At 42.7% G+C, this 23,536-nt stretch overlaps 2 protein-coding genes across 4 annotated transcripts in view; one reads left to right on the top strand and one right to left on the bottom strand.

Annotated features, from left to right (window-relative positions):
- Nucleotides 1–23,536, bottom strand: part of caska (calcium/calmodulin-dependent serine protein kinase a) — a 139,901-nt gene that overhangs the window by 47,987 nt on the left and 68,378 nt on the right. For all 3 annotated transcript variants that reach the window (XM_019876906.1, XM_019876907.1, XM_019876908.1), the window contains exons 3-10: nt 23,203–23,308; nt 19,465–19,542; nt 19,297–19,369; nt 8,691–8,793; nt 8,365–8,540; nt 6,704–6,826; nt 5,563–5,646; nt 1,707–1,806 (exon numbers count right to left, since the gene is read on the bottom strand). In XM_019876906.1, the coding sequence (XP_019732465.1) occupies nt 1,707–1,806; nt 5,563–5,646; nt 6,704–6,826; nt 8,365–8,540; nt 8,691–8,793; nt 19,297–19,369; nt 19,465–19,542; nt 23,203–23,308 (843 nt within the window). The remainder of the gene's footprint in view (nt 1–1,706; nt 1,807–5,562; nt 5,647–6,703; nt 6,827–8,364; nt 8,541–8,690; nt 8,794–19,296; nt 19,370–19,464; nt 19,543–23,202; nt 23,309–23,536) is intronic.
- gpr34b (G protein-coupled receptor 34b) lies at nt 10,095–15,574 on the top strand. Its single transcript, XM_019876905.1, has 3 exons — nt 10,095–11,312; nt 12,054–12,626; nt 13,594–15,574. The coding sequence occupies exons 1-3, from the start codon at nt 11,305–11,307 to the stop codon at nt 14,135–14,137; spliced, it is 1,125 nt and encodes a 374-aa protein (XP_019732464.1). The 5' UTR covers nt 10,095–11,304; the 3' UTR covers nt 14,138–15,574.

The following is a 23,536-nucleotide window of genomic DNA, read 5'->3' as shown; positions in this document are numbered from 1 at the left end:
CTTTAACGTGGGAATGTGACCCGCATGACAATGAGCCGCCGGCTGCTTACTGGACAACTGCTGCTAGAGGTCACAACAACACAGCTTTAAAATAGTGGATTTAAGTGAATTGAACAAACGTAATCTTGGTCACAATACGCCCCGTCACTATACGATGGAGGCCAATCGATTCCAAAAAGATTCGTTTGTGACAACCCGAGATGGGACACACTTCCATTGTAGTATATTTAGACCACATTTAATCATTATGTGTAATGTAATTTGGATTTAGCATGGGAGTTTTTATAAAGCGAGTGTGGGTTTCGTTGTTTGGTTGCACATATGTTATTGACAGGTTGTGTCAGGCTCGCATTGACATTGCAGATCATCATTGACTATAAAGATGTCATGTCTTGATCTGTTTTTGTGTTTGGTTTTCAGGTCCAGCTGGAGTGGAGGGCGGTCCCGTCAGCGATGCAGCTGTTTTAAATTTGGTGGTCAACGTCTTGGACTACTCCACGACTGCTGTGCGCTCATGTCTCTGTCGGATTATTTGCCTTGCTCTGGTTCTTCGTACCAAGTGCAATTCTCTAGACCAGTGGCTCTCAACCTGGGTTCAATCGAACCCCAGGGGTTCGGTGAATCGGTCTCAGGGGTTCGACGGAGCCTCTGCCATGGAAGTTAAGACACACCGACTCAACATGTCAATTAGTTATGACACGCCCGTTGCATATGATCACATTACATTGCTTGTCCAATCAGTGCTACGGGAAATTTAGTTCATTCAGTCGTCAACATGTGACTGTCGTGATAATACGTCATATGATTTTCTTTTTAGAATTTTAATACATGCTATGTCGAGCAAAAAAAGAAAGTGGTCGGACGAATATGTACATGGATTCACATGCATCACTCAACTCAACTGTATTTATAAAGCACTTTCAAACAGCCATCATGGAACGTGATGGGACTCGGCATCCTATGTGCATGATTTGTCTTGCCAAGTTGAGCAACTCAAAACTGAAGGAACACTTCTTGAATCATATTTTTATGTTTCACTAATTAAGGGTGAATGTGCATATGCACTGGTTGGGTTCGGTACCTCTAACAAGGTTAAGAACCACTGCTCTGGACGCTCTCATTCTTGTGCTTTTTGCCGTAGTCTTAGTTTTCGTAATTGTTCTATTTTAGGTTTTTATTTACAGTGTGGTTGGTTTTGTATTTCATTCTCTATAGGATTTACTTGTGTTTTTGACAAGCAATTTACGTTGTTTTTTTTTTTTTTTGCTTGCCGCGTGCATGAGCTTTTTGTTATCTACAGTTTTCCAGGCCCTGCGGATCAGTGATCTCATTTGTATTTTGTCGGTCTTGCAACCTTTGTTGTAAATAAACCTTTTTGTCAAAAGCGATTTTTATCCTTGTTTACGTTTTTGGGATCCACCCCTTTCCGGATTATTGCGGAACATGACAAAATAGGCTTTTTTTGAGGGGGTGCGCGTGCCGGTGTGGTGGAGTGACCAATTATGTTGGGGTGTTTCAGTGGACGCATGTCATCATAAGTTTGGGAAAGACTGGTCTGTACACCTCAACGTCATCCTGTATATTGAAACTATCTTTAATAGTTTATGCATTGGATGTAGTTTTGATTTGCTATGGCTGTTATTTTATAAATTCACTGCAGGTGTGTTGTTCAGTTCCAAAAACAGAACACAAGTTTAAAAATTTACCTGAGGAGGTGGGGTCATCTGAGAAGTCGTGGAGTTCTTCAGGGGGGTCTCCATAGTAAGAATTAAACTTGTGACTGGACACTGCTGCCAGTACCGCCCCCTGAAACACCACACGCAGGTGAGCATCCTCCATTGTGATGGTAACATCATCAAATATTGTATACAGTCGCGGTCAAACGGTTTAGCCCGATTCGCACTTTTGAATGTTAAAAATACTGCCCGTACTTATATCTTCCTTTTGGTCAATTATGCAATGTTCAATCAGGTCAAGATTCAAGATTTCTTTTTAAAGAAGAAAGTGTTAATCAAAGATGGACAAAAACAGTAGCCGCATTTGATTTTGCTTTCAGGAACCAGACCTAAGTTGTCAATTAGGCTTGAAACCAAACCTGGTCAATCAGTTACCACTGATTGAATTGTATTTCAACAATGGCAAGAAGCAGTGTTAGTTTCACCTGACCATGCGAGACAACTCTAGCGTTGCCCCAAATCGTGACAAGTAATATCGTTAGTTTCACCTGACCATGCGAGACAACTCTAGCGGTGCCCCCAAATCGTGACAAGTAATATCAAGCCAGAAAGCAAAAGGCCGATGCTCATCTTAAGCAATACAGTGGTACTTTGACTTACGAGTGTTTGTTCTGTCACAAAGCTCCTGACACAAATTACTTGTGTATCAAATACATTTTCCACATTGAAATTAAATGAAACGCCATTAATATGTTCCAGCTCCCCTCATAAAAATCACAATATTTTTGTTTTGCATTTGCAATAATGAAACATAGTACTGTATCATATAAAAACATAACTCATAATGAAATAAAGTAAAAAGAAAACAAAACAAAACAGTTTTTCTAAAGTGTATGTTTGGACATACTGTGGTAATTGTTAAGTTTTTGGACATTTGAGGGGCGTGGCCTACTAAGTGACTGGAGTTGGATTGGCTGCTATTGCCAATAAATGAAATTAATTACAATGAATCAAGATTACTAGAAGAAAGCGAGCCCCAAAATTGCGTTCTAAACTTTTGATTAAATGTCAGAGTCGTCATCATTATGGCCATGCATTTTGTGTGTGTGCTTATTGTCTTGTTTCGTCGTCTTTATTCTTGTGAATGCAAACAAAACTCTTAAGACTGGGACAGGGGTGCCCAATCAGTCGATCGTGATCGACCGGTAGCCCGTGGAGTGGTCTGAAGTCGAACCCAGGGGTTGTAGGGGGGGGGGGTTGAGTCTGTGTGCGTGTTATTTATATATATATATATATATATACACACACACACACACACACACACATATTTAATATATTGTATATATTTGTGTTAGTGTACACTACACCTTAACCCTTTCATGCACCTTGCACAACCTCATAACATGATAAGCTGTCCACTGTCGTAACCACTGTCCCTGAAGGGGTTTAGCATCAGTTTCACTTCCACAAAAAAGGATTTAAAAATAAAATGAAAATAAAAAAGCAGGTCACCGTTAACCTACGTTGGCGCGTGGCCTCCATCACCGGAAGTTGTTAGCGGTCAGCAGTCTGCAATTGCAGCTTGAGATCAGAGCTGTTGGGCTATATCTTTTTAAATTCTTATTCGGTTTGTTTCATCTGCAATTCACCGATGACACTGGCAAAGAATGGGAATATGAAGCGCCAGGAGAAACATTTGAAAACGCTACACCTATGATAGTGATGCATTTAACACACTGCAATGGTGCGTCCCATGCCTCCGCATTAGGCCTGCCACTAAGGTAGGCAGTGATTTCCTTTTCACAAACTCGCAAACTCTTGTATCGACTTCATTTGTTTCGTTCATGTTAGGGGCCGTGACGGCTGTTGCTCATCATGGCATGCATTCGTGTATGCGTGCATGTGCGGTAATGGTCAATTGCGGAAGGTTGGTTGGCTTGAAAAGTCGATCTTTGGTCAAAAAAGGTTGGGCACCCCTGTCATAGGAGAAATTACCGGTAGGTTTTATTTGATTTAGTGAGAGGGGCTCATGATTTTGATTATAACTGTATGCATGCTGTATACCTTCAACTTCCTCCTGGCGTTGAACTTTCTCAGCTGCTCCACGGTCTCTGGCAGGTGGATCTTGTAGGCGTACCGGTCTCTTTCCTGCAATAGACAAAAAAAATGCACTTTACTGCCACCTACAGTTCAAATGAAGCTCAGATGAAACTAATGTAGGAGAATAATTCTCATAACTTAGACAAAAGTTTAGAAAATTATAGAGAAATCTATGAGCAAAATTGTATCATGTTTAAAGTTTCATTTAATTTGGGCACGTCTAAACGTTTGGGTGCGTATCCAGCGCCCCCAAATGCATGTGCGCAAAGGCGCCGGCCATCTGGGTGGAGGGCTTTTCAGGTCCACAAAGCGTTGTTGAACAACAAAAGACGATTTGAGAACACCCGTCGCGCCCAGGCGACATATGTCGCCTGCAAAGTCTGCAACTTGTTGATTCATTGTAGACCAGACAGAAAGGCGTCAACGTATCGGTGGTTCAAAGCTTAAACCAAGGTAACCAATCACTACCAAGGGGCCGGACCGGGGGCGAGGTACGCAAATATCGGGGCAATGTTTTTCTTGTATTTTGCATATGTGACAATAAAAGTTCAAACTGGCGGATAGGGAACTCTGAGCGTGATCATCGGGGCAACTACTGTCGTTCACCCTCAGAAATACCTCCCGCTGATCTTGAAGACAATTTTCCCTGTGTGCCAAGTCATTTCTTTAACTTTGTCCGAGAAAAACCCTGACAGAAAGAGATACTATTTTTGGCCTGTGCTGAGATTTCAAGTTCCGTTAGAAACACAAAATTGTGCAAGACTATAATGAGTCGACAATATTCAATGATCACAGCAAATCGAAGCAATCCTCACATACTACGCATATATGCTCCGGGGGCAAGTACGGATGTTTTGGCAATGCCATGGCATCACTCCATTTACCGTACTTTTTTCACCCAACCCATCCCTCATCTTGCCTTCCGACAATTAGTCTGTTCGCCAAGTCATTTCTTTAACTTTGTCCGAGAAAAACCCTGACAGAAAGAGATACTATTTTTGGCCTGTGCTGAGATTTCAAGTTCCGTTAGAAACACACAAAATTGTGTAAGACTATAATGAGTCGACAATATCCAATGATCACAGCAAATCGAAGCAATCCTCACATCCATAACATGATAAGCTGTCCACTGTCGTAACCACTGTCCCTGAAGGGGTTTAGCATCAGTTTCACTTCCACAAAAAAGGATTTAAAAATAAAATGAAAATAAAAAAGCAGGTCACCGTTAACCTACGTTGGCGCGTGGCCTCCATCACCGGAAGTTGTTAGCGGTCAGCAGTCTGCAATTGCAGCTTGAGATCAGAGCTGTTGGGCTATATCTGTTTAAATTCTTATTCTTATTCGGTTTGTTTCATCTACAATTCACCGATGACACTGGCAAAGAATGGGAATATGAAGCGCCAGGAGAAACATTTGAAAACGCTACACGTGACCTATGATAGTGATGCATTTAACACACTGCAACGGTGTGTCCCATGCCTCCGCATTTGGTCTGCCACGAAGGTAGGCAGTGATTTCCTTTTCACAAACTCGCAAACTCTTGTATCGACTTCATTTGTTTCGTTCATGTTAGGGGCCGTGACGGCTGTTGCTCATCATGGCATGCATTCGTGTATGCGTGCATGTGCGGTAATGGTCAATTGCGGAAGGTTGGTTGGCTTGAAAAGTCGATCTTTGGTCAAAAAAGGTTGGGCACCCCTGTCATAGGAGAAATTACCGGTAGGTTTTATTTGATTTAGTGAGAGGGGCTCATGATTTTGATTATAACTGTATCCATGCTGTATACCTTCAACTTCCTCCTGGCGTTGAACTTTCTCAGCTGCTCCACGGTCTCTGGCAGGTGGATCTTGTAGGCGTACCGGTCTCTTTCCTGCAATAGACAAAAAAAATGCACTTTACTGCCACCTACAGTTCAAATGAAGCTCAGATGAAACTAATCTAGGAGAATAATTCTCATAACTTCGACAAAAGTTTAGAAAGTTATAGAGAAATCTATGAGCAAAATTGTATCATGTTTAAAGTTTCATTTAATTTGGGCACGTCTAAACGTTTGGGTGCGTATCCAGCGCCCCCAAATGCATGTGCGCAAAGGCGCCGGCCATCTGGGTGGAGGGCTTTTCAGGTCCACAAAGCGTTGTTGAACAACAAAAGACGATTTGAGAACACCCGTTGCGCCCAGGCGACATATGTCGCCTGCAAAGTCTGCAACTTGTTGATTCATTGTAGACCAGACAGAAAGGCGTCAACGTATCGGTGGTTCAAAGCTTAAACCAAGGTAACCAATCACTACCAAGGGGCCGGACCGGGGGCGAGGTACGCAAATATCGGGGCAATGTTTTTCTTGTATTTTGCATATGTGACAATAAAAGGTCAAACTGGCGGCTCGGGAACTCTGAGCGTGATCATCGGGGCAACTACTGTCGTTCACCCTCAGAAATACCTCCCGCTGATCTTGAAGACAATTTTCCCTGTGTGCCGAGTCATTTCTTTAACTTTGTCCGAGAAAAACCCTGACAGAAAGAGATACTATTTTTGGCCTGTGCTGAGATTTCAAGTTCCGTTAGAAACACAAAATTGTGCAAGACTATAATGAGTCGACAATATTCAATGATCACAGCAAATCGAAGCAATCCTCACATACTACGCATATATGCTCCGGGGGCAAGTACGGATGTTTTGGCAATGCCATGGCATCACTCCATTTACCGTACTTTTTTCACCCAACCCATCCCTCATCTTGCCTTCCGACAATTAGTCATCTGATGCAACATTTATTTGGAGATTTTGTTTGGCATATATTAGGTAACAATGGACTCCAACAGATCATCCAGAAATTCTGTCTCAAGATAAAATATATATTTTTTTAACAAGCGGAATGAACCTTGGTTAAAAAGTCAAACATACTCGTGACAAGTAGGGGGTCCTACCTTGAGCCAAGGATGGTTGAGGGCCTCATAAACGGTGATCCTCTCGGCAGGGTCCAGCATCAGCATGCGCCTCACCAGATCTTTAGCGCTCTCTGAGATTTGACTCCACTGCCGCGGGTTCATCTGTGTTAAAGTGTGGTAGGACTGCGCAACTTAATCATCTTCCATGGAGGAGTTACAGTGAACCCTTGTTCATTGTGGCAAATATATGCCAGACAGCATCAGTGGTGCCTTGAGATACGAGTATAATTCATGACATGGCTGTGCTTGGAACTCAAGACACTTTGTCGTAACAGTTTTAACACTCGGAATACAGCAAACGTGTAAACATGGTCATTTGCAAAATATATACTGCACATTGCTCTCCATAATTATTGGCACCTCTAGTTAAGATGTGTTGTTTAGCTTCTCGTGAATTCAGTTTTTGTCTAAATAATATATGACCACATAAAAAAAAAGAAGAAAATCCAACCTTTAATTCAAGTACATTTATTCAGTGTAGGAAAAAAGTCCCACAGTGAGAAATAATTAACTGACATCAAATCATGTGCATAGCTACCTTTGATGTTAATACTTTGTACAACCCCTTTTGCCAACGAAGCCCCATCTAATCTCCTATAATGTTTCACAACGTGGGAGAACACTTAAAGAGGGACCTTTGACCATTCCTGCTCACACAATCTCTCGAAATCATCCAGCAACCTCTGCTCTGAACTCTCTTCTTCAGCTCACCCCAGAGGATTTCAATGGGGATTAAGTCTGGGTACTGAGATGGCCCTCGAAGGAGCTTGATTCGGTGTCTGATAAACCATATCTCCAATTTTCAGCATGAGAGTATGCTCCTGGGATTAAAATTGTAATTTATTTTTGAGGGGGTGGCCTGGTTTGCGCGTCGACCTCACAGTGCAGAGGTCCCGGGTACAATTCCAGCTCCGGCCTCCCTGTGTGGAGTTTGCATGTTCTCCCCAGGCCTGCGTGGGTTTTCTCCGGGTACTCCGGAAAACCATGCATGGCAGGCTGATTGAACACTCTAAATTGTTCCTAGGTGTAGGTGTGAGCGTGGATGGTTTTTCTTCTCTGTGTGCCCTGCGATTGGCTGGTAACCGGTTCAGGGTGTCCCCCGCCTACTGCCCGAAGGTGGCTGGGATAGGTTCCAGCACCCCCCCGACCCTTGTGGGGATAAGCGGATCAGAAAATGGATTGGTTGAATTTATTTTTGACACATCTTAACCAGTGGTGCCAGTAATTACGGAGGGTACTGTAGGTCTATCTTCCGCTATGCAACATAAGACAAGACTGGCTCTATGAAGCATAATGGCAAGTGATTCAAAATCACACAAGGAAGGAAAGGAAATTTTGATCCCCAAAGCGTGTTTCTCAGCACAGTCGAGTCGCTGTCTGCTAATCTACCACGTGCGCAGACATGAAGCAGCTTAACCAGCAAAGAAGAAGTGCGTGGGCGTTTGGCGTAACCATGCCGAACGAAGGTGTAACTTAGCTTTGATCAAATAAATGACCGGTCGTCTCAGTGCAACTCTTGCAGTAAGATTATATTGTGCAAACGAACACCTCCGGAGCAAACAATGAACTGCGATATCGTGAGAGAACACTGTATAAATGTGAAAGCACCCGATGTTAAATGCCTCGTGTAATGTCCTCACTTTGTATTTCCCCTTGCAGATGGCTTCGAAGAGACGCTCTTTGGTGCCGTAGAAGGGCAGACACCCTGACAGGAGGATGAAGAGAATGACGCCGCAGCCCCACACGTCCACGGGTTTTCCATAAGGCTCTCTCTTCACTACCTCAGGCGCCATGAAGTGGGGCGTTCCTACGCGACCTGCACATCCAACAAGGTGAGTTTACCAAATGTTATTTGCTCTTGAAAATACTCTGGATGAGATTATTTGGCATAGAAACCACCCCCCCCCCGGCTCCCAAGTTGCTACTGAAGTGTCTGAGACGAGGAGGTTAAAAGTCTTCCATGTACCTCCAGCCACCAGCCCTGACTCTCCCAGCTGGATTGCCACTCCAAAGCCCCCTAACTTGACGGGAGCAGAATTCTCCTTGGACGCCAGCAGCACACAGTGAGGCTGAGTGAGAAGAGAGACAGAAAGGATTTTTGTGGTCGGTTCTGGTTAACTGAAGAGTGACACCCTCCTATAAATAACATTAATCACACGCCCGAAAATCAACATCAAGCGTACGCACAAAGTCGGCAACGAGAGAAGCTTTTAGTGCAGGGAGGAACAAACATGGAGCTTCCTACTTCTACTTCTTGAATAAACAAATGCGGGTGACTGGCAGCTCATTCTAAGGTAGCATGGTCAAAACTAGATTTAAACTGCCATGGGTACTCAAGTGACAATTCAGTTTTATAATTTTTTTTTTTTTTTGCTCTCAAGTGGCACAATTCGAATTTGCGTAATATCAGTATAAAGAAAACTAAACACGGAAGTGAATACCTTCAGATCAGAACCAGGGCTTTTCCAAATGATGTTTATTTGGAGATTTTGTTTGGCATATATTAGGTAAAAATGGACTCCAACAGATCATACCTTCAGATCAGAACCAGGACTTTTCCAAATGATCAATCACATTTGATAAACATCAAATATCTGCCAATGTGAGTAAAAGAAATAAATATAAAGATCGGCCATAACACGCCAATGCGAGCTTGACTTCATCAAAACAAAGCAAGTGGTCAGCCCAAACAAAAAAATGAAACATGAGAAGAATTCCCCCTGTAAATATAAATTGCAGGCTATGTCTAAATATTCAATTTAAATTTCATTAGATACATTTAACTCAAAAGAGGGAAGAGTCATTCCATCCGCTGTAACAGGGATCACCAACATGGTGGCTGCAGGTACTGGGGAGCCCCCAAGAGTAGCCCGCGGGCCGGTTCTAAAAATAGCTCAGCAGCGATGGAACATAGAGTGATTGTCTACGACTGTTGTAGAAATGATCATTTGAAAATGTAAACAATGACAGAAATGTACAGAAATAAAATGTTACATATTGGAATTTAGCTGTTTCTTAACAGGCGGCTGGCTCGGTGATCCAGTGGTTAGCGGATCAACCTCACAGGGTTTGATTCCAGCTCCGGCCTTCCTGTGTGGAGTTTGCATGTTCTCCCCGTGCCTGTGTGGGTTTTCTTCAGGTACTCCAGTTTCCTCAGACATTCCAAAAACATGCATGGCTGGTTAATGGAGCACTTTAAATTGTCTCAAGGTGTGAGTGTGAGCGCAGATGGTTGTTCGTTTCTGTGTGCTCTGCGATTGGCTGGCAACCGGTTCAGGGTGTCCCCCGCCTACTGGCGGAAACCGCTGGGTTAGGCTCCAGCACGCCCCGTGACCCTTGTGAGGATAAAGCGGATCAGAAAATGGATGGATGGATGGATGTTTCTTAACGCATGTGAATTATGGCTTCTTCAATTAAATAAAGAAGAGGAAGTACTTTAGCCGGTTAATATTCACAGTGGGAGACATTTCACCAGGACTGTTTATTAAAATGGTCGAAAAAGAATTAAAAGCCCCTAGCACTATCATACATACGGTCCACTGTTATCAAAATGAAAGCCAGTTAAAAAAAAGATCTGCCTTCTTTTGAAACACAGCATTGCTAATTCGAGGCCTATCAGGAAATTTACGGTATTATAGAATGTCAGATGCCTCCAACATTGACGTGAATGCCATCATTTATCACGTTAGTCACAGCAACATTACCACTCTAACATACTCCCTGGAAATAAAATCTAGAACTAGAGCGACCAGGTTTGTTTCACAGGGAACCCGAACAGTCTCAAAAGGTGTCTCAATGTTTGTTCCTGTTACTTTTTTCTTATGAAGTAATTCAACAGTGAAATATGATACCAGCAAATCTTGAAACGTGTTTGCATTAAAGATACCAGAAAAAGGTAAACAATTGGGATGGATAATGCATGCCGCCATGTTTTAAAAATAGACAAAGAAGTAATACAATATACGTGTCTTGCCCAGTGTACTATTGTAGTGCGATTGTATTTTAGGAGCATTTTGAATCTTTTCAAAATGTCTATAATCAGCACATACTGTCGCTGTTTTATAATAAGAAGCAGGAATGGAAAGCGTATTGTGTTGTACAAGTTGTGCATGATGCACGCTACCGCCACTTGCACTCATGTGTGTAACCAGAACTTGTGAATTCAGTCCAGCTGCCCCCCCACACCCCCCATCTCTCTCTCTCTTTCTCTCTCTCTCTCTGTCTGTATCGGGACTACAAGTGGCAAGAAAATAGAAAAGTTGACCACAGCCCAACATTTTCTCTGAGCGACATCACCACATTTTAGATGTCAGCAATTCTCTGTTGACTTTCGACGGCGCACGCGGGCAGGGGTAACGCGGACGTGAGCCGCAGCCTTGGGAATGGAAGAGGGAACAAAAGAATTTCTCTCGCTTCGCTGGAACCGCTGGGGTTCGAAGCTACCCGATGGAGTACAGGAATCCTGATGAGATGTTGAGAAACGAGTCTTCCTCAGAGTGGAAGTAGTAAAGTGTAGTTCTGACAGAGGAAGTGGACTGAGCACATAGGAACAGCTGAAAGACCATTGTTCATGGATTTTAATGACTGGGTGAGTACATCCTACATAAACTATTGATAATGTTTTTTTTTTGTTGTTGTTGAGTTGTTAATTATGTTAGAGGCTAAATAATGATTAAATGTTAGGATTGGCTGCTGACCAGTCCGTGGTGTACCCCACCTGTTGCTCAAAGGTCTCAGCTCACAGTGACTTTAGACGGAGCATAAAGTAATGACAAAGGACAAAGATGACAATTTCTTTCATGTATCAAAAAAAACAAAAAAAAAAGACCCAAAACAGTGCTACCTTCAAATGATCAATAAAATGGACAACATTTCACTTAAACACAAAGGCAACTGTAGCGTGGCCCAATTCAGGAAACCTTAATCAAATTCTTCATCTTATCAAGATATTTAGGACTTTGTTGTTATACATAGTGAACTCGCAAGTTGCAAGTGTTAGATGAGTTTTGTCCAAGAAAATGAGAATCCCATCAAACACCCTTGGGATGAAATCCAAAAGAAAATTCCCCACATACACACTCCCAACATCAAGTGGAAAGTAGCAGCCCCCATCATTTCCTACATTTTCACTTCCTGTGGGTGGACACGTATGGAGACATTTTTTTTTCAAAATGAAAGCATCTGTAAGCCATTATATATGAAGCCATTAGGATAATAAAGTATTATGGTATATTTACCGTTTAACTAAGGGGCGGATTTACAATTTATAATGGCATGGGAATATTAGCATGACATTTGGAAAGACACTGAAATATTTGTTTTGTTTCAGGCTGGAAGATCGTCACTCTCCCTACATCATGTCAGCTGATCTTCAGACATCCATTTCCCCTTTTGTCAATGGGATAAACTTGACAATGGCGCCTGACCCTCAGCAGCCTTGTGTCGATTACGACGCGCTACGGTGGCCACTTGCGGTGCTTTACTCCGTCATCTTTGCTCTGGGTCTGCTTGGGAATCTGGTGGCCCTGTGGGCTTTGTTCCACGTGCGCTCCAAACGGAACTCGGTGCGAGTTTTCCTCATCAACGTGGCGTTCGCCGACCTTCTCCTGGTGGTCTGTCTGCCGTTCAGGATTCTCTACCATGCCCGGGGAAACGTGTGGACCCTGGGGCCTACGCTGTGCAACGTGGTGGGCAACTTCTTTTACATGAACATGTACATCAGCATCACGCTGCTGGGGCTGATCAGCGTGGATCGCTACTTGAAGATCCACCGGGGAACTCTGGCACAGAGCAGGCTGCAGTCCACCAGACGAAGCACTGCTATCTGTGTGGCGATCTGGATCGTTGCCTTTGGCTTGGCTTCAGCCTTCTTCATGCCAAAGACTCCATCGCAGGTGAACAGGTTGGTGACGGTTTTTGCAGACCCGCACTGTTAGTCGTCAATTTTCTGTGTGTCCATTACTGGTAGCAAAATAAGTAGCCAACAACTTCCAATTTTTGGCCTTTCAATAGCAAAATAAGTGCACGACTATGTCTTGGCCATTCGCTTGCAAAATACGTGGTCCTGACCTTGAAATATTCATATAATAAAAATAACCACTTTTTGGCCTTTTGCTATCAAAACAAGTCATCTCCATCTCACTATTCCCTGGCTGTTCGGAAACAAAATAAGTGAGCTGGGTTTCGCAATTTCTTGGCTTTTCCGTTGCAAAATAATTGAGCCATCGTTTACTGCCAGTTGGCCTTTTGCTGAGCAAAAGAAGTCATCAGCATCTTCACATTTCTTGGCTTTTTCTGGTGCGAAAACCAGAGTACCCCCAAGTTTCAGTTGGGCGAAAAGCACTCTGGTGATTGGTCAAAAGAGAAGACCAGTCTGTCATCGCACAAGCCGCATCGTTTAGAAAGGTGCATCGATTCTATTTCTCCAGAAGCGAGCAGAAGTGAAACCGGTCCACTTGGCGGAATTGTGGCTTCTATGAATAAAGGTATACTTATAATACATGACAGCAATCATGTACAAGTGAGAGTGATTTTAAGGTTTAACGTACAGAAAACAGTGTTACCAAATTGACTGCACCAACTGAATGCAGTCCCGGGAAAAACCCAAATCTGGACAGAGTTTAGAATTTGCACGTATGTTAATGTAACGCATTAGTGGTGCAGTAACGGACACTTTTGATGGAAAAGTGTAAAATTGCGCAAAAATCAGCACAATGGTTAAACCATGGCAGTTCCCCGTTGTGGCGTTCTGCACAGTCAGTTTTGATATTCAGGGTTTGGACTGAAACAATGGCAGAAAAACAAAAACCTTTCACTTTCACGTTATGCTATGCCAAGTAACACAACTTCTCCTTTTCGGGGATGTCCAGGTGTTTCCACTACAAAGAGCTTCATGATGCAAAATGGAAAGCGTACATCAATATCTGCATGCTGTTGGTCTTCTGGCTGGTGTTCATCTCCTTGGTGGTGTCCTACGTGAAGATCGCCCTCAAGCTTCTGAGGAGGTCGCAGAATAAACCCGACTTGCCCAACGCTCACCGCTACTCAAGAACCGCCCGGAAATCCTTCTTCATCCTGTTCCTCTTCACTGTCTGCTTTGTCCCGTATCATGTGATTAGGGTGTTCTACATCAAGACCCAAATTACAGACACCTCCTGCTTCTGGAAGGGCGTGGCCGACAAAGCCAATGAATTGGCGTTGCTCTTTTCGGCTCTTAATACCTGCCTGGATCCTGTGCTTTTACTCCTCTTATTGTCCTCTGTGAGGAAGGAGGTGCGGCGCTTGATGGGAAACATGTTTCGTGCACGAGATACTTCGGTGGGAGTTAGCGGGAGCAGCTCCACAGTGGAAATGGAAGGGAGAACTGGGAGGCCTGACAGAGGGCAAGTTAATGTCCCGGCGACTTTGAAATAAAGGATTTGTTGACCTTATTTGTGGCTTGTTATTAGTTCAACTGCTGGGGCTCCCAAAGAGGGGTATGCAATAACATTTCAGATGTCAACAACTCAACTACCAAAGTCCCTCTACAGCAACTTTCAGATTTTGTATAGATGAAAACAATATGCAAAAAGAAGGGGTGCAGTACTATGTTGTACAGAGAATCCCTTAATGCAGCGCGATCCTTTTTCTGTCATGATGCTTTTACTCGCAGCAACCACGACTCAACTCAACTCAACTGTTGTGTTCTAAAAAAAAAAAAAATGAGTGGTGGATGCTCAAAATTCGTTTTAACTCTGACTTGGAGAAGTTCTATGGCATGCGCTGATTTTCATAAAAATATAACTGTAGTTTTCCTACCGTCCAAGCATAGATTAAAACGATGGATGGATGGCTGAGACTACTAAAACTCTGTTGCGAGCCTAAGCAGTGCCACCGACCAAAGCATGTAAAAAGTATTGCAAATGAAATGTCTAACTGCATGATGTAAACAAGTTCCCTCCGTGATATTGTTGACCTTTAGTTATGTGACGACAATACCTTTTATCTGGCAAGGTGGCTGGGGAGAGAGAAGTCTGGGCTTCCACACTAAGACTTCTGCCCCTTTGCCTCCCAACTGGAAGAAAATGGCTGGATGAATGGATCATCTTTCATGACAGTTAGTGTTCCGGTAAACTGCGACGTGCAATCGTTTGACAATGCTGAGTTTTCCAGGGAGCAACCATGTGGTGTACCTCCAGCGATTTCTCTACTTTTAAAAATGTTAATAATGTAGCTAATATTGGAATTAGTTAGAAACCAGAATAATTTACTGTGGCTGTGGATCAAGTTTTGCCTGAATACCAAAAATCAGCGAGTCATTGAAGCTCTCCCATAAAAAAGAAATATTGTCTACAGATGCCTTAAGACGGAGCTTTGGCACTATTTTGGTGCAACATAGCATATGTGAGAAAGAGTATAAAAAGAGCTAAATGTGGCACAAAGACAACAAAAAAAAAAATCCCACAAAAATGCAAATCCACGAGTAGCGAATTGCCATGAATATGTGGCAGGAGCACTGTATGGAATCTACAACCACATAAAACCATTGCAATTGTGGGGTAAGACAATAGAGGGGGGGGGGGTGCAGCTGCAAGAACTATGGTAAAACATTGTGTTCCAAGAAGTGGATACATCTGATGGCACGCAAGGACGTGTGAAGGTCAACATCACAACACCACCACATCACCTCAACGCAACTGGAAGAAACAAGTACAACAAGAGGAGAAGGAAGAAGGCATTGGCAAGGACTCTGCAGGGAATGTGCTTTTGGAAGCTGAAAGTGGACCCGCCTGTCTGGATACTGGGTCGAGAAGTTAACGTCTGCGCACACAAATTTTTCAGATGTGCTGTGATTAAATGATTGAAACAGTGTTTGCTTATCGCATTCTTTTTCGACAAAGGATTTCATCACGGATCACTATTTTTTAACTATTTGCGGAGTTAAGGTAAAACTATATTTCTTTGCGTTTGTTTTATTGGTCACAAACAGTCCTATGTAAAAATTGGAGTGATTATATCTTTTCCGTAGCATTTTGTGTGCTGCTCCAACATTGTTGAATGCAGCAGTAAAGTCAGACGAAAAAGACCTCAGTGATGGTGTTCGCGCCCTGTGAGGTGGCCCTGGAAAGAACAACAATGGCGATCCAAAAGCAGACAGCGTTCTTCCATTAGTCACAGCAAAGCAATCACTGAGACTTCCAGACGAAAGCCAAACGCTAGACGCAGACGACATCAAAGGCCAACTTTGATGATCATAAGCACCAGACGCACTTTTATAGACATGAAAGCGTGAGGTTCAACCCTTAAAACATATAATGATCACGAGCTTGGAGCTGTAATGTGCATGTTTTTTTTCCCCCGTCTTGGCTTTACACAGTCATGTTAATTTCTCGGCAAGAGAATGAGTGTGAGTATTGGGTGGGGTGACTAAGCTGGATCAGCTGTATCATAGAGGCCCATTAACGTATATAGTGCTGACACCTACAACCTGAAGAGTAATTCCGACTCACCACTGCTTTGTTGAAAATACAACATCAATCCATCCATCCATCCATTTTCCGATCCGCTTATCCTTACAAGGGTTGTGTGTGTGTGTGGGGGGGGGTGGGGGGGTGTTTGCTGGAGCCTATCCCAGCCATCTTTGGGCAGCAGGCGGAGGACACCCTGAACCGGTTGCCAGCCAATCGCAGGGCACACAGAGACGAACAACCATCCACGCTCACACTCACACCGAAGAGTGTTCAATCTGCCATGCATGGTTTTTGGAATGTGGGAGGAAAACCGGAGTACCCGGAGAAAACCCGGGGAGTACATGCAAACTCCACACAGGAAGGCCGGAGCTGGGATCGAACCTGGTACCTCTGCACTGTGAGGTTGACGCACTAACCACTGGACCACCGGGCCGCCCTGGTGAACCAATTTAAATACTGAATTTAAATAGTGAATGATGTTGCTGTTTTTGCATTTTATCATCAGTACTATGCGTTTATTTTCTTATGTGATGACAAATAAGAGCTACCTGTTGAACCCAGGTGTCAAACGAATTTAGCCATGATTACGTTTCTCGAATTCTGGCAAAAAACTAGGAAGTTGTTTTTACGTTCAGGAAACAAGAGTCTCAAACTCTTGGGTTGCATTTGTTTTGCATTTGTTTACAGTAAAAGCTGCTGATTAGTTGTCTATCCTGATAAATAAATGTGAGGATAAGCATGCGATGAATGATAAATTTTGTTTCCACACCAATGTCATGTTAAGGAAATGTATGCTTCTGGGAGAAGTTTTCGTGGTTGCAGACCCAAAGCTGACTTCATGTTTTCCTTCCTTCCAGAGCACACTAGTTACGAGTGACTCAACAGTGCCGCTCATAGCTACAGCCGGGTAATGCATGCCATTTAACCTCAATGGCTTCTAGATGCCATTTATCAACCTTTATCAATGATAATGATCAAATAACCATAATTCTGCCCATCCCTAGTGGATAGTGTTAAAAAAACTCGACTGAGAATGTACACACACACACACACACACACACACACACACACACACACACACACACACACACACACACACACACAGCCACAAGAGAACTGCTGGCAGCAGAGACGTAGAGAGGGAGATAAATACCGAAGCTTTAAATCAGTTCAGTGACTTTCATGCATGGGGAATTGTAGCGCTCGAGCAGCTTTCTTGTAAATTTAAGAGAGTGTGTGTGTGTGTGTGTGTGTGTGTGTGTGGAGAGAGAGAGAGAGAGAGAGAGAGAGAGAGAGAGAGAGAGAGAGAGAGAGAGAGAGAGAGAGAGAGAGAGAGAGAGAGAGAGAGAGAAATTGGCGGAGGCACCCCTGATAAGGACAAGGCGGCAGCTTCTGTTATAGGGTGATAGTAGAAACCTGCTGTATTTATAACCTGATTCAACATCTATCTGCACAACGTAGTTAATGAGGAGTAGAAATGGGGGCATACAGATACCAGGTATCGGTATCAGATACTGCCAGATTTCAATGTGTCGGTACTGGCGACAGCAGCTTACTCAATTTGGGTGACAGGATGACTTTCTCCATCGTGCTGTTTTATGCATACACTTATTTGACACATTTAACTGCCTTCATTGATTCAGAAAAAAAAATTCAATGTTGTTATTCTTCAGTGCATTACTAAGGTCTATTTTTCCTTATTATAGTGCTATATTCACCTGTTGACTCCCTTTTTTGTACCTGGATGTACTTATACTTTAAAATATGTATGTTATTTTTCCTCTGAATGGTTGTAATTGATTAGATTTCACTTCTAATCCATTTAGCGTACATTTCCAGACAATAGGCCACGACTTTGCAATGCTAAATTTTGCGAACAACCAAGTACAAGACAGTGATCCCTCGCTACTTCGCGGTTCGTTTACCGCGGCTTCAGTGCATCTCGGATTTTTTCAAACATATAAAAAAAAATAATTTTTTTTTTTTTTTTTAAAATATACATGGAGTACAGTCCTGTATATGTTGATCTATGTGACTCGCTGTTGTTTTGCAGCTTCTCGCGGACCGTTTGCGGACTTTTTGCGGACTTAACCCCCCCCCAATTTTTTATTTTATTTTTTTTTTACCTGTTTATGTTAATTGGTCACTACTTCGTGGATTTTCGTTTATCGCGGGTGGTTTTGGTCCCCATTAACCGCAATAAACGAGGGATTACTGTAGTGCAATACTGAATAATTGAAATAAGATGTGCAATAGTATGACAATAATGCATACAACAGATGGGGGAAAAAAAAATTAAAGCGAACTATGTACCACTAAGGCGGCTTTACATATTGTTTTTTATTTTTGCTTTTATATTAAGTTACCGGTATTCTCTTCACCACTGGAGCAGCGCTCATAATTCCGTTGTATGTATGGCATAGAATGATGTTAAAGGATGTTGATTTGATAAAATTATGGCAATATTTCTGTAAAATCATTACTTTTTTGTTGTTAATTTACATCTTCATCCAATTTACTGTAATTAGACTATAAAACAGTGGTCCTTAACCTTTTTAGAGGTACCGAACCCAACCAGTTAATATGTACATTATTTTCATTTTATTTCTCTTTTCAGTGCAGCCCTTATATTCAGTCGTAGCCACCAGAGAGCAATAAGATGTAATGTTTAAATATTATTCATATTTAGTGTTTATGGAATTGTCAATGTAGAGACCTTCCCCCTCCCCCAACCCAAATACACATAAATTAATAAATGCATAAGAACACATTGAAGCTAATAGGTCGAGACAAATCATCAGAGAAGCTCAGTTTCCTCTGTAAATGTTTTCCATCTATTATTGAAGAGGCTTGAAATGAATGAAAAGTTCTTTCTGAAGACACCCTCTGATTTCTCTTCATGTTAATGAGATTAGGAAGTGGTGTGAGGTAACAAATCAGATCAGAGATGCTGAGAGGGCACCGCTTTTAGGAAAGAAGCAGCTGTTGCAGTTTTCAGCCTCCAGATGTTAAAGTAATTGCATCTAACATTCCCATTGCAGTAAATGCTGCAGCCACAGCATTTCCAAACACGTGGCATCTTAAACATCCCCCCACTCCCATTTTTTTTTGAAGTAGAAGTACCTTGACATCTCTGTGGATGACGTTGTTGTCATGGCAGTAGCGCAGCGCCTCCAGGATCTGTCTCATGTAGTGACTAAGGAAGGAAAAAAAAAAAAAAAAAGAAAAAAAAAATCAAAATCCAATTAAAACGACGGGCCAAGCTACAAATAGAAGCGGAATTGACCTCACCTGGCCACTGCTTCACTGTAGACAAAGCCAGCATCTGCCCTCTTGACAATCTCAAAGCACAGGTCTGCTCCGTCCATGCTGAGATATACGCCAACACAGACACACACAGATGCAGAGAGGTCAGGGTGGCGTCAAGAAATCAGTTTTTCAAATAATCGCAAAGTTGGTCGAAAAAGACAAAGTAAAGTCTCCCGTTTACGATCATGAAAACAAAAGTACAAAGTCGGAGCGAACTTACAAAGGAACAGTAATGTACTCGTAAGCCTATTTGAACTGTTGCGAACAAAATGAGAAGAACTATGTCTCACAGATGTAATGTGGATACTTAATGTATGTTGAGTTCCCTGTACAGTATTTTAAGGGGAAGTCAAGGCCAAAATTTTCTTTACAATTATACGTTCTCTGACCCCGCACTAGTCTAAGATATGGCCGCGCGGTCGTTGTTGCAAGGAGGATTCCAATTGCCTACATCACATGTGCATTTGCCTTCTTCATTAGCAAGGAGAGATCCAGCAGTTTACCTGTATGAACGCATTTCACGCGTGCTAATCTCAAGCACAGAACCCAGCAAATCAATTTTTGCTTCCGCCATTTAAAGCACTGTGTGCGCTTCGACCGCCCTGATTTGAATTGGAATGAGGAGGGCCGCTTCAATTGGCCGGGAATCGTCTGCGTTCCATCCCACAACGGCGCAAATGGCCTCGTCTATATCTGCGCTAGACTTGTACTGGGCACAAAAATAGGGCCAGGTTAATACCGATTAGTCTTTCAGTAGACTTGCTGGCATGGGGTGGCTCCACAATGTTGTATGCATCCGTTTTTATATTGCGGGGAGCTATGTGACTTTTTCCTCCTGTTCTTTCTGTAGTTCTCCAATGTAATTATTTTCATTTTGTTTTCGGCTCCCGCTTTACTGAACATTATTTTTAACGCGATGCAATACAAAATACATACAACGTGTGCCATGTTGTTTCTGTGCTTGTGTGGATTTTGTCTGGGTACTACAAAATTGCATGGTAGATACATTGGAGACTTTAAATTATCCATGGGCGTGAATGTGAGTGCGAAGGGTTGTTTGTTTACACGCACCCTGTGACTGGCTGTCGACCAGTCCAGGGCGTAGCCAGCACTTCTTTCCCAAGTCGGCTGGGAGAGGCTCTAGCTTACATGTGGGCCGTGACCCTCGTGAGGATAAGCAGTATAGAAAATAGATGAATTTATATGATGACAAGTCCAACCGGCACTGGTATTATGAAAGCCACTAGAGGTCGCCATTGATAACACAACTGCACCGAAGAAATGCTTTCACGCATTAGGTAAAACTGGATGAACCATGACCACAAATTTGGGTACACGGAATGAGTCCAACAACACAATGGAACGCGCTTGATGGCCATTGCAATAGTATTACATGATTCCTTTTTTCAATGTCTTCTTTACTTACACAAACAGGCACATGCTGGCGACTTTAATGACGTTCATAGTTGACCTAGTCAAGTTAAAACTAATGCCATCTCTCCAATTATTTAAACCCAGTCTTGGTGTCCTCTCCATTTAGGCCAGGCTGCTGTGAGGCTCTTGTTCTCAGCACATCCATGTTACACACATTATTCATGTTTGAGCCTCCTTTAGGGAGAGACATATGAAGATGTCTGCAGTTATCTTATAAAGTATGCCTGCTCTGTTATCTGGTGATGAAGCGCCACTGCTCAAATATCTCTCTCATCTACCTAATGTCTCTTTCACACACAAGTCCCACATAATACAGATGCCAGAACAGAACCACCAGAATTCATCTGCATGTATCCAGCAAGGAAGGATATTGCCACAACTGTATGCAAGATTGATACAATTGCTACGTAACTTTACAACAATCTTTTTTTTTTCCCCCCAATGGAAGATGTTAACTTTTCCCACTGCACTTCTCACATTGCACCAATAGTCGGCATTCACGTGGCTTCGGCTTTGGGAGGAGGCAGAGTTGCTTGCAGCACCAGATGAGTGCGCTGAATAAAACTCGTCTGTCACTGTCATTTATTTCATTTTCTTCTATTTCTGAATGTGTGGCTTTACTAAGTGAGAGAGAACCAGTCAAGGGCAAAAAAAGCCAGGCTCAAGTCGGACTTTTTTTGGCCTGCACTAAGTGGAAGGAGAGCGGGAAATTATTCCATGCCACACAGGGTCCGTGAAAGGTCTGTGATTATTTGGAAGCAGCAAATCCACACCATGCAGAACCTGCTGCTGTGGTGGGCCCACAACTAGGACACGTTTCCCCATTAGGCCAAGTTGTGGGAAAAAAAATATCTGGCTCTCCCAGTGGCAAGCACACTGAGCAACAGCGTTAGAGCCTTCCGCCAGTCCATGTCCATGCCGCTTGAAATAATTTACAAAAAAGAATAATTTTAAAAAATGGAGCGATCAAGGTACAGTACAGTAATGTCCCCGCACATTAGCAAGAAGAGGCAGTTGCTGATGCACTTTTAGCGGGTTATTGAACGGGACAAACAGTCAAGCACACAAATGCAAAAACAAGAGCACTGGCCAAGACCTGCAACGAACACAACGCACACCCAGACAACAACTGGACTCCAGTTCCTAAAGACCATCGCTTGGCCGCTCCGCTTAAAGGCAAACAACAGCACACAAATAGTACAATATGTACAGTTATTACACTTTAGAAGCACTATTTCTTTTGATTCTCTTTTATTACATTCTTGTGCATCCATCTATTTTCCATACCGCTTATCTTCACGTGAGCCAAAGGCTATTCCAGCTGACTTTGTGCGAGAGGTACACCTAGTACTAGGAATGGGAACCTTTCACATTTGAACCGGCTCTGTTCCGATTCTCGGTACCTGGGAAACAATACTCAGCTGTATCAGATTTCTGTGCTTTTGTTCTGTTTTTATAGCAATAAATGTTAAATTATTTAACAAAAAAAAAAATAAAATAAAAAAAATCTAAAAAAATTAAAAAAAAAAAGTCAAATTTAATATTTTTCAAAATATAAAACAACATAGTTAAAGAGTAATACAGTACATGGAACAAAGACAACACTAATGCAATTATTTTTGCAAATATTTTGAAATAATTTCATTAGTGTTATCGGTTCCTTGTGAAGCAGTGCCATTTATACAGAACAGTAACATGAAAAAGCGGTGAAATACGATATTGAACAGGAAATGTAAAAGGAATTGTGGAATTCCATATTACAAGGGTGCCATCCTACAGTACCTCAACCATGGCTGTGATACGAACTCCCTAAACCTGGGTTAACTTTGACCCTATTATCTATCGTTTATACAGAACAGCAACATGGAAAAAGGCAGAAAAACAAATAAACCATTGCCTTATGGCTGTGTGGAAGGGCCTTGTACTTCCCTGCTTGAGCGCCATATTTGACAACTATGAGCAATTAAAAAAAATATATCTTCATCCCTTCTTTGATGGAACTTTATGCACCAAAGCTGTTCTTTTCAGTGAGGTGAGAATTTGGAATAAGCCAGGGAAATGGCGGAGAGATGAGGATACGAGAGCGGGGATGAGTGGAAGGGAGAGGAGGCTGCTGATAGCTGGTGTGAAATCTTAATCTCCATCTCTTCTCCCTTCCATATAATCGCTGCATGCTCCAGAGCTCTTGTTCCTCGTGCAAACTCCCACCGCCGCCCGCTAACAAGAAGCCTTCAACCAGGGGCGATTCGCAATTGTGCTTCATCTGTAACCGGATGTGTGACTTACAATTCGAAGACCATGTAGAGCATCCCGTCGGAGCTGTAGGTCTCCAGCAGTTCCACAATGTGCGGGTGTTTGAGCATGTGGCAGATGCTGGCCTCCCTCTTCAGGTCTAAAAGGTTAGAGGGAAAAAAAAAGAATATGTATACTCTATATGTAATACATTATGAGCAAAATTTTCAGATCTTTTTCCAATGGCAATCATATCAATAATATCTATGTCATTGACAAGTTATCATTCATGCATCCATCCATTTTCAACACGGCTTATCCTGAACAGGGTTGCGGGGAGTTGCTGGAGCCTATCCCAGCTGACTTCGGGCAGTAGGCAGACCCCACC

Source organism: Hippocampus comes, unplaced genomic scaffold (genome assembly GCF_001891065.2).
Source record: "Hippocampus comes isolate QL1 unplaced genomic scaffold, H_comes_QL1_v1.1 scaffold110, whole genome shotgun sequence".
Classification (NCBI taxonomy): Eukaryota; Metazoa; Chordata; class Actinopteri; order Syngnathiformes; family Syngnathidae; genus Hippocampus; species Hippocampus comes.
The sequence above is the reverse complement of the archived record's forward strand: the minus strand, read 5'-3'. Positions and strand labels throughout refer to the sequence as shown.